Here is an 11,255-nt window from a genome sequence, read left to right as displayed (position 1 = left end):
ATGAAGCGTGTTGTTAGCATCTTGATGGACATCATAGCGTATTTATTTAATTGCTACACCATTGTTTCGACGACATTTTATCACCAGAAGCAATGGAGCGCCTTGATTAAAACTATCAAGTGTGATCAACATATACACAAGATTCCACTACATTTAGATTTTATATTGCTCAATATTGTTTTCTGGATAATTCTCTTCTGTTCGAATTACGCTTTCCATCAGATCGTGGTTTTCAAAACTATAAAAGACATCGCTGTTATTGATGTTGAAATCTACACTCAGTTTGTTTTTGGATATTTGATCTTTGTCGTTACTGGTATGCTGCGTTCTAAATATCGCTACCTGCGCAACTTCTTGGAAAACTACCACCAAACTTTTCACACCAAATCAATATCCGGAGACGAGTTTTTATTGTTTATGAAAAAAATGGAACATGTTGCTTATACTTTAAAAGAAAGTGTTGACCACTTTAACGACATTTTTGGTATTCCGCTACTTTTGATGATATCTTACGCAACGCTCCATTTTGTCAACTACATCGATGATTTGTTTTTCTTCCGGTTTAATCCTGATAAATATTACCACTTTTTTATTTCAAATGTTTTGGTAGTGTCAATGATTTTTGTAAGTTGATATTTGTCACTTTTTTTGTGCTAAATAGAATGTTCCAGTTGGGAAACTGCATGCTGATTGTTATGTGCGACAGTGTATTAAAGGAAGCGCTGAAGGTTGTTGGTTTTGCTTACAAGCTACGAAAGAATTTTCCTTCTGCATTGTCACGCCAGCGGGTTGAAGTGAACGAATTCATTGATTTCGTAATTCGCAATTTTCCAAAATTTTCAGCTGCTGGTTTTTTTGATATAGACAGGTCGACGATTTTTAAACTTCTGGGAACTGTAACCACGTTGCTTATAGTCATGGTGCAGTTTGATACAAACAATACGGGTATATGAAAGCCAAGTTATTGAATTAATATACATACATATTTTATTATTGTTAGATTAGCAGATAACCTACATTTAATTTCTACAATAAAATTAATATTCATATAAATGCATAGATATATCAAAATTCTTCTTAAGATTGTGCTTATTAATAGGAGGCGACATATGTAAGGACAAGTTTCTAGGTTTCAAATACTGTTGTTGGATAGAAAAACCTGCCGGATCTGTTAGAGAAACTTCTTCTGCAGCATATGATTGCCTCTAGTTCGCCTTTCAGAATTGAACACAAACATTTTCTTAATGTATGAAACATTTAGAGCAAAGTCAATAAACATTAAAACAGCGTCTCCCCTTGTTCGTCTCTGACATACATACGTAGGCAGATTTAAGAGAATTAATCTTCGTGTCAGGGGCGGCTTGTCCTATGAGGCAGGTGAGGCAGTGCCTCACCAATGAATTTTACGCCTTATTAGGATTTTTACTATTTTCAACGACACATTTCGGCCAATAATTTGTGTCTTTTTTCTAAAATTTTAAAAATAAATATGGAAAATTATATTCTTATTTTTATCTCAGTAGGTACTCGTTGCTCCCTTAATTAAACAGCGCGCTGAAACACTCGACACAACATGTATTTTGTGACGCGAATGAGGCAAACTCGGAGCTTGCCTCTACAGCGGATATAGAAATCATATCGTTAATAGGCAAGCAACCTGCAATACACTCATAAGCGGTATGAGTTGAAAAAAGACAAAATTGAGGCTAGCCTCATTTCCGTGCTTGCAAAAGAGATGGACAACAATATTTGCGCGCGGAGAACGTGCGATTCCAATGCAGTCTGCATTTGCAGAAGTATTCAAAATTAGGCCGTTGATTGTTTTGCCACAAATCTGTGTGTGTATAAATTGATTCAAAATTTCGGTAACAGAATTTTGTCTTACGAGTGCCTACGTTTGTGTGTGTCGCGTTAGTGCTTTGTGCTTGTCATAATTTGATTTCGGTAATCGTTATTTAAGATTACGAGTAAATTGGAATTTTTCTCTACTAACGTTAAATGACAATAGCAGTTCTGTTTTTTCTACTTTCACGTATGATGATAAATTGTATGTGGTTAAGGAATTAAAACGGCCGGTTCCTTATTTGAGTAAATCGTTAATTATTGATCTATAAAAAAGATTAAAATAAATCCAGAGTATTTATGTTTTATATGTTTTTCGTTTTGTTTTTTGTTATAAATCAAATAGGTTTATTTTATGTTGTATTTGATTTTTTTCGATACGTTTTCTTTAAAGTTTATTTTAATTTTGTTTTTTTTTAAGTTATATTAGTTTTTTCTGACCACGTTTCCCTTTCCTTTTGTCCTGTCATTCCCATCCTTTCCTTACAAGAGTTCCTTACACCTTCACGTTGGTTCTTGGTGGACAGTTAAATGAGTTTACAAATTTGTTTATTTGACTAAGTAGAAAATATTTAAGTAATCTTGATTTATTTATATTTTGGAGCGTATTGTGCTTTGCCTCATCAACTTTTCAAGTCATGAGCCGCCCCTGCTTCGTGTATAATATGGATAACATTAAATACCGTACGCTATAACGTTCCGCTTTCACAAATTCAACGTACGCTCGTTTATCTAGTTGCCTGCCTTCGCGAATTCTTAGTTACTTGTGTTTATCTTTGTTATCCTTCGTTAAATCTTCGTTAAAGTTTAGATAACAAATTATTTTTCTAAATTTTTTTTTGTTTGTTAGGGCATTTTTATACATCACACGATGTTGATGAGATTATTTAAAATGAGAAATTTCAGGGGGTTTCATTTTTAAATCTTTTTCTATATTTTCGTCTTGTACTACTTCTCTGACAATTTCAAGCGCTTGGTACTCGTTACTTTTTTGTAAAGTTTCTTGCAGCTTTTCAAGTGCCACTACACCTACTCTCCCCGGGGTATGTTCCAATCGCTTAGACAATTGCTCTACTATATCCAAAGACTGACTTAAGGTCTCTTAACTTAGTGACACTTATTTTTAAGATGGTAAAATGGGTTTCCATATAAGCCAAATTATGTTTGAGACGCTTCTGGACACTGGATTCTAAATTTTCTAGGGGTTAACCGTAGCCAGCCGGCACTTAGGCGTCGCCTTTGGGCCCATTGTACCCTCTCCAAGTCCATATCAGGGTCTTTTCTCGCTCCTCTACTCGTCAAGCCACCCAACTGCTCGATGTACTTGAGTAATGCAGAGGGTGGGAACTCCCTGATTTTTGCCATACTAGGACAGATGTCCCCTGGTAGGGATTTCCTGTAGGAGGCTAGCCCTGGACACTCACGAAGAATGAGCTCAGATGTTTCCTCTTCTTCATTGCATCCACGATGTTGGTTGGGCCTGTTACCACACTATAATATGTAAATGTGTGCTAAAATGGTAATATCCCGTAAGGAATGCTACCAGATTACGCAGTTTCTCCTTTGAAAGTGAGAGATAAAATTACGTCAACTTACGGACTGGTGTCACCATACAAGCTCTACTATGCCGACAGCTGCTCAACTTCACCCATATCTGCTCATGGCGTCTCTGGGTATATTGCTTTACGAGTTCGTTCGAGAGGGCGACCGAAGGCGTGATTGCCGGTTCGGGTCCCCAGAAGGGCATGCGCGCGGCTCGCTTCGCCATCTCGTCTGCCCTCTCGTTTCCTTCGTTGCCACTGTGTCCTTTGATCCAACCAAGTTCCACACTATTCCTCTGCGTTACATACTTTAGCGTTTGTCTGCACTCCCAAACCAGCCCGGATCGAACCATACAGCTGTCCAGGGCTAGTAGTGCAGACTTGCTGTCAGTAAGTATGCGTATTGATTTGTTGCCGATTTCACGTTCAGCAATGAATCTAGCTCCCAGCATTATTCCCATCAGTTCTGTTTGTAAGACAGACGTGTGGGTGCCGAGAGGTACACTGATTTGTGCGTTCAGTTGTTCCGAGTAGATGCCGGCTCCTGAACCACTATCTGTTTTGGCACCATCGACATAGATATCTATGTCGGCTCGTCCTTCTGAATTATCATTCATTGATATTCTATATGTCTTCTCACATATTAATTTTGTGCCCATTCGGTCACAACCCATCCTTAACAAGGGTATTCTGTTGAACGCCTCCGTTAAGATCCGAGTGTGCTTCGTTGTGCGGCCTTGCTTGTTCCATGCTCCCAGAGAGTGAAGTCTTAGAGACGTCGTCATTGCCGCTTCCTCTATGTAAAGGTTAAGAGGTGCTAAGCAAAGAAGAGTCTCCAGAGCCACTGTGGGAGTGGTCCTCATTGCTCCTGTAACACTGAGACACGCCATTTTCTGAACGTGTTCAAGTTGCAGGGCTGTAGTTTTTTGTCTGGCTCTGGGCCACCAAACTAAAGCTCCATAGCACAACATCGGTCTGACTATTGCCGTGTAGATCCAGAGGGTGATCTTGGGATTTAAACCCCACGACCTTCCCACCACCCCACGACATTGCCAAAGAGCCGAGCGTGCCTTTTCTACTTTATCATCTACATGCTTCTTCCAATTCAGTCGCCAGTCCAATACAACTCCCAGGTATTTGACTTCGTCCGAAAGTTGAAGCGTTGTGTTAAATATTTTTGGAATCTGTAGTGTGCCAATTTTCCTTTTCCTAGTGAACAGGATTAGTTTCGTCTTTTCTCCATTAACGGAGAGGGTATGTCTGCTGCACCATTCCTCGACTATTTTTACTGCAGCTTGCATTATCTCACATAATGTATCTGCGTTTTTTCCTGTTAGCAGAATGACTAGATCGTCCGCGTATCCAATTGTGTGGTAGCCAAGATCATTGAGGCGTCGTATCAGGCTGTCAACGACAGTATCTCACAGTACAGGAGAGAGAACTCCTCCCTGAGGACATCCCCTGTCTACAACGGCCTCGATCTCAGTGCCACCTACATTAATCATTACTTCCCTATTCCTCAGCATACCGGCCACCCACCTACTTAGGGTGGGGTCCACGTCGTGCTCTTGTAGGGCTAGCTCTATGCTTTTGAAGGTCGTTTTATCAAACGCTCCTTCAATATCCAAAAACATTCCTAAGGTGAAGAGTTTGTTCTCCATCGCCCACTCTATACGGTTTACAACTGTGTGTAGGGCCGTATCGGTGGATCTTCCTTGGATGTAGGCATGTTGGTTCGGATGTAGAGGTTGCTTGCTCAAAGCAGTCTCCCGAATCTCTTTTTCGCTTAGTCTTTCTAGCGTTTTCAGCAAGAATGATGTTAAGCTAATTGGTCTGTAGGATTTAGCCAAGGTGTAATCTTGTCGTCCTGGCTTGGATATAAAGATAACCTTTACTTTTCGCCATGCATTCGGTATGTAGCTGAAAGCCAGACACGCCCGAAGCATTGGCAACAAAATAGGGCGTAGTCTGCTCATTCCCCTCTGCAGGAGGGCGGGATAAATACCGTCAACTCCTGGAGATTTGTATGGGGAAAAGCTGTCCACTGCCCACTCCAGTCTTGCCTCCGTGACTACCTTTGCCGCCAGCACCCAGTCCTTTGGGGAAGGTTGAGTACCGGCTACATCCCTTTTGGAATGGGAGGTAGTCCTTGTGCTGCCTGGAAACATGGTCTGCAACAAAAGTTCTGCGGACTCTTCTAAGGTGGCTGTAAAGGTGCCATCTTCTTTCTTTAGGAAACCTAGTTGATGTGTGTGGTCCTTCGAGAGAACTCTCTTCAGGCTTGCGGCCGAAGCAGTCGACGATATGTCGCTGCAGAAGGATCTCCACGTTTCCCGTTTCCTCTTTCTTAATTCTTTCTTAAACTCTTTCCGGTGCTCTTTATAGGCTTCTCAGTCTTCAGTTTTCTTAGTGTTTTTTGCTCTATTGAAAAGTTTTCTTAGCCCCGATTGAAGTAGGCTCAGCCTTCGGTTCCACCATGGTGTACCTTTGCCCAGACCTTCCTTCTTTAGGGGGCAACTTTTCTCATACGCTGACATTAGAGAGTCGTTGATAATGGTCAAGGTTTTCTCTATGTCTTCTGTCGATATGTATTCTGTTGGTATAGACTGCACGGAGATCCCCAGTCTGTCGTCCAGTTCTTCGTTGTATAAAGCCCAGTTCGTCAGCCTAGGGTTCCTGTACGTCTTTGTCTCCATGTCTATACATTTTGATGTATACATGATCCATCTATGGTCTGACACTGACGCCTCTTTAGAGACGTGCCATCCCATTATATATTGTGAGATATCCCATGTAGCCAGTGTAATATCAATTACTGACTGACTACGTGATGTTACGAAAGTTGGTTCGCAGCCTCGGTTGAGAATCTCTAGATTTGTTGATAAAAGATATTCAGCTAGTGTTCTTCCTCTATCATTAGTGTCTTTGCTCCCCCACAACAGACAGTGGGCATTCGCATCGGTACCGATGATGAGGTTTATATTTCCGGTATCACAGTGTTCCACCAAGTTCGCCATTTCCCATGTTGGACATGGTTCCTGTGCTCCCTGTGGTAAGTACACGGATGCTATTACCAGTTGCTCTTCGCCTCTTCCTATGTTACACTTAACATTTACCGCAGTCACATCCCTGGAGCTGACCTGAGGTAGGAGGACGGCTTTAATTTTCCTCGGAATGTAGACGCATGTCCTTGGAGATTCTATTGTGGTACCTGAAACAACAGTGCCATTTAAATTGCTCAACCCTGCGATCCTGGATTTTACTATCAATGGTTCTTGGATTATTGCTATAGTGTTCTGCATCTTGTCTAGACGACGACACAAAACAGTCGTCGCCATGCGACAATGCTGCAGGTTAATCTGAATGAAATTTATCTGCTGCAGCGCCATCTCTGCAACCAAAAACTCCCATAATTGTCCTAGGAGACACGAGGCATATGTCTCAGGCGGGCCCGCCCCCACTGGTTGAGGCTTCACCCCCTGGGGTTTCTACCTCTTCCATAGGGGTCCGCCCTTCCTGAGCCGACGCCTCGTTCTCCTTGAGTTTCAGGTTGAAAGAGGACAGCATATAGTTGATTCTGCCCTCTCTCTCCGTGATTATCTTGGCCTCTTCCATCCCAAGACCAAACACAAAGAGGTTGCCTGGAGAGGCAGCCTCGGGTTTGGCCTCGCGATGGAAAAGAAGCCATTTTTTGACGTGGGCCCATTGGTTCTGACCCTCCAGGCGGCGAAGTACGACTCCTGCATCCACCGGTGGTCTCGGTATCCACGGGGTCGCCCTCACCAGCCTTGGTAGCTCAGCCAAGGGGACCACGTTAAGTTGTGCGCCCTCCCACAAGGGTGTTAGCGAGCGCACTGTTTGTTGTAGCCATTTCAGGGACAACTCGTCTTCACAGGTTATCTTTAGGATTTCCCCTGTGTACTTCATGCCCCTGAAAGTGGCTGCTTGTCTACCCGATGCCAAGCACTGGTCAAGTTGCCTGTCCAGCGCTCCCATCAGGCCCTTTTGTACTATCTCCACCTGGTCAGCAGTCAACTTACCAAGTGGATGCTGCACATCAATCACAGCTACACGGAGATGACTTGCAGCTGCCTCCCTGTAGCTCTGTTCTCTAGAGGTAGTCTCCTGCCTCCTCATCCTCTTTTGCTTTTCAGCTGCCGGAGGTGTGGAGGTTGAAGACCTCACTCTCTTCTTTGACCCTGAGGTCTTTTTGCCCGCGGGTTGTTTAGGGTTGGCTATCGTAGCCTGCCCTTTACCCTTGGGGTTCATCCCGAAGGAGGATGGACCCGGTTTCGGCGGGTCGGTATTCGCCGCCTCCGCCTGCAAACGAGCCTTCCTCCGCCTTTTTACCTCAGCCCCGCAGATTCGCTTCCTCCTAGGAGGCTGCGACCCCTCATTGGCTGGGTTTTCTGTTTGAGGTGCACCCGAAGGCACTTCCTCAGTGGTTTTTTTATTGTTGATTTCCATAATCTGGATTTTGATTTCGTCCTCCTGCGTCCCCACCCACCACGGAGTCCAACAAGGGGACGTCGAACTTCGACGTCAGGGCTAGCAGAAGGATATAGCCCCCAGGGAAGCTCATCCTGCAGTACGCAGCCTCAACTAGTGAGGCTACTCGTGCTCAGACTACACTTCCCCCAAGGACTCACCCTGTCGGCGGTCTGACCCGACGACACAGCCGATTGATCTGAGATGGGTTAGTCTCGACCTCCCGTTTTGGTGGAAATCCAGGCCAAAGAGGCGTGTTGCCCAGCCTTGGTGACACACTGCACCAAGGGGGGCTCAACCTCCAGGATTCCTTGATCCCACCTTACGGGTCTCCACGCACGGCACAAACACGCGGGAGCTTGTCCGCGGGGCTGTTTTGACGACCCCACACCAGGGCTTTAATCCCGGGGGGGGCACGTTTATTTCCAGCCCTCCTCTACTGAACCGCCTTCGCGGCCGTCTAAGCCGACAACCACCAAGGCATGTCCAGGCAAGACGAGCCTCAGCCCTAACCTACATATCTGGAGAAGGGAAAAATCCAGGTCGGACTTCCACCACCCCCAGGAGTGTTTAGTTCCGGGGGGCATATCCGCCCTCCCCAGACCCCCTTCCCCAGACAATGCCGGTCTCCCCCTATCCGCAACCCCGGGGACGCGCCTGATAGGTAGCTCAACCCACAGGTGTATCGTGCAGGACAACAAAGTCCATCAACAGAAAGAGAATCGGACGCTGAAGTAACAAAAGAAACTATAAGAAAGACAGTACCGAACTTTCCATCGAATATAATAAACAAGAAACAGTAAATAAGCTTACGATCCCTATTAGTACTAAGATAAGCCACAGTTCTGTCGAACCAGAACCTCATATCCCAAAGGAACCTCGACGCTATCTATTCACACTAATCGCATCGAAAACCACCGACAAAAATGCATGGATTAAACATTTAATACGGCGGAAGTCGAAAATACGTTAGGATCGCAGCACGAAAGTGATGATAAGTCAAGCATGACTGAAGGTAGTGTTATACAGACCCGACATGGAAAATTCCAGCCTTCTGCCGGATTTCAGCAAATTTTTCAAAGTCCAGCTCTCTTCAAAATTGAGCAGAAATTCGGGCAGCGATTCTCGTGCGCCTTAGACCGTATTTCGTGATTTCATAAGGTCCAATTTCACTAGACAAAGGATTTCTTCTTGATCGTTAGGTTGACGTATTTATGCGACTTAGTAAAGGCGGTGTTCTTTATTCCGTTTTTTTTTTCTTGACATTTACGTGTCTGGGTTTCGCCTGCTGCTGTTTTACACTGGATGTGAATTTTAATGAGAGTAAATATTGCCATTGGGGATTTTTGTGGATGTTGCGGTTCTGTGCACGTTGTTTGAAAGATCTGACAAGCGCAATGATATTTGATATTTGTAAATATGCGAATTTTGTTGTTACGTTTGGCGATTGATGGTCGATTGTGATTATCTGTTTGATACTTCAATCTAGAGGTGAGCGGTATTGTGATTACCATGAACTGTTCTTGCCCCGTTAGTTTTTTTAGAGGAGGTATGTGGGGTGGCACAGACGTAGGTTTATATACCACCAAAGACGTAAACGCACCGTTAGCATGTAGGTACGCAGCGCCCAAAAAAAGGCCCCAATAATAACAACTATAAGTTAGATGTAGACGTAAACCGACTGTGCTCATTTGTGCAATTAACAATAAACTGTTTGTTAAACACGAACTATTTCCTTGCAAGCGTTATTTTATTTTAATTTGTTTTTTTTATCTTCTTACAAAGATTTATTTTTTTGTATCTGTTACTTGACAACTCAGTAACCTACACTAAGTAAGGTTTATTCCTTTCCTTTCTTATACACTAACAAGCCTTGAATAATATTTTCCAATCTGGTAACTACTAGAAAAGCTCCTTTTTTACGAGTTTCCCTATGTAGACAAATTCTTCCCGATAAACGTCTTCCACCAACTGCTGTGACAACGCGTTGTGTAACTTTTATTTCAAATACTTTAACAATTTAAAACACTTTGTATGTATTAAATGATCATAATATTGAGGAAAAGGGTTAATGTTTTGGTTGTGCCATTTAAAGTAAATACAATTAAAACAAAATTTCTACAGCACGATATATTTGGCTTTTAAATTCGCAACAAGGCCGTCCGTGTGAACCTTCTCTAAAGAATTATTGGAAACATCCACATACTCCAGTTTCGCTAAGTCTTTCAAAGCATATTGTATGTCAACCGAAATATTGTTGGCAGACAACTTCAAACTTCTTAAATTCACAAGTCCAACAAAAGCTTCACTGGAAATTTCATTTAGCCGATTATAACTTAAATCCAATTCATCCAAATTCTTCATGTTCCTGAAAGCTCTAGGTCTAATACACTTGATTCCTAAGCCTTTAAGGGAAAGATTTCTGATGTAACGCATATTGAGTAAAGACGTGTAGTCTGATAAAACAGGTATCGTCGATTCTGTTATAATGAGATCTTGCGGATAAGGCTGTTCGACAAAATAGAACGATTTAATAATAAAGTTGGACGGGACATATCTGCAAATAATTTGTACACGTGGGACTTTTTTGTCGAATTTGGATAGCTTCTCTTCAAAATATGTGCAGTTTTCTGGTTGAGATACAGCAAATGAAAAGTAAAATACAATGAACGAGTAAAAGAGGAGAGACATTTTTGATTTTCTAAAAATTTAATGCAATTATAAGTGATACTGTAAAAAATTGTTACCTACTGGTGAACGTCTTGGACGTGTAGCTGATATTTCGACATTGATAATAATTGTCGCCGTACATTCGAAAGTTAATATTTTATCTACTTTTGTTTGTTTTTACTTTTTATAATTATTAATTCTGCGAGTGTTTATCGCGAGTTTGGGTATTATGAAACGGGGGTCAGTGTGTCAGCCGGAATGTGTTTAAAGATAAGAAAATTGCTTGATTTGAAAAATAAGAACGTGTCAGATATAAATGACATGCATGTATCTAAACAATTTTCTTAAAATTTTTTAAGGAGGAACTGTGTATTGTTCCAAAACGTCAAGAAAAACCATTGCTAAAAGTTTAGCAGTCACAGTGTGAGGGAGAAAAAGTGGCCCATGAGGGGATCGAATCCACGAACTTCAAATTATTAGGACGACGTTTCCACAAATGAACTAATCCATCGCTCTTCGTTGCTCGTAAATTGTTACAAAATGTTACATAATAATTTGTTCTATAATTTGGGCGTTTTCTTGCAAAAATTTGGGTGCCCAGGCATAAATCACATCAATTAATCAGACAAATTTTGGTCATCCATCAGACAAGAATCTTTCCAACATAACCTCACGAATTCGACAAAAGTGTTTCACTTTTAAACTCTAATCTGT

The 11,255-nt window shown here is 42.3% G+C and overlaps 2 protein-coding genes across 2 annotated transcripts; one reads left to right on the top strand and one right to left on the bottom strand.

Annotated features, from left to right (window-relative positions):
• On the top strand, window positions 1–953 carry LOC135138628 (gustatory receptor 68a-like). The gene is made up of 2 exons (XM_064068606.1): window positions 1–624; window positions 672–953. The coding sequence occupies exons 1-2, from the start codon at window positions 1–3 to the stop codon at window positions 951–953; spliced, it is 906 nt and encodes a 301-aa protein (XP_063924676.1).
• Window positions 954–9,975: 9,022 nt separating this feature from the next.
• LOC135139005 (leucine-rich repeats and immunoglobulin-like domains protein 2) lies at window positions 9,976–10,672 on the bottom strand. Its single transcript, XM_064069065.1, has 2 exons — window positions 10,623–10,672; window positions 9,976–10,572 (listed from the first exon to the last, which is right to left on the bottom strand). Exons 1-2 carry the CDS (start codon window positions 10,658–10,660, stop codon window positions 9,990–9,992), a joined length of 621 nt encoding a protein of 206 aa, XP_063925135.1. The 5' UTR covers window positions 10,661–10,672; the 3' UTR covers window positions 9,976–9,989.
• Window positions 10,673–11,255: the final 583 nt, after the last annotated feature.

The sequence above is a fragment of the Zophobas morio genome, unplaced genomic scaffold (assembly GCF_036711695.1).
Source record: "Zophobas morio isolate AGI-343-1 ecotype UQ-CSIRO unplaced genomic scaffold, CSIRO_AGI_Zmor_V1 ptg000030l, whole genome shotgun sequence".
NCBI lineage: Eukaryota > Metazoa > Arthropoda > Insecta > Coleoptera > Tenebrionidae > Zophobas > Zophobas morio.
Note: the sequence above shows the minus strand (reverse complement) of the source record. Positions and strands in the feature narration are given on the sequence as shown.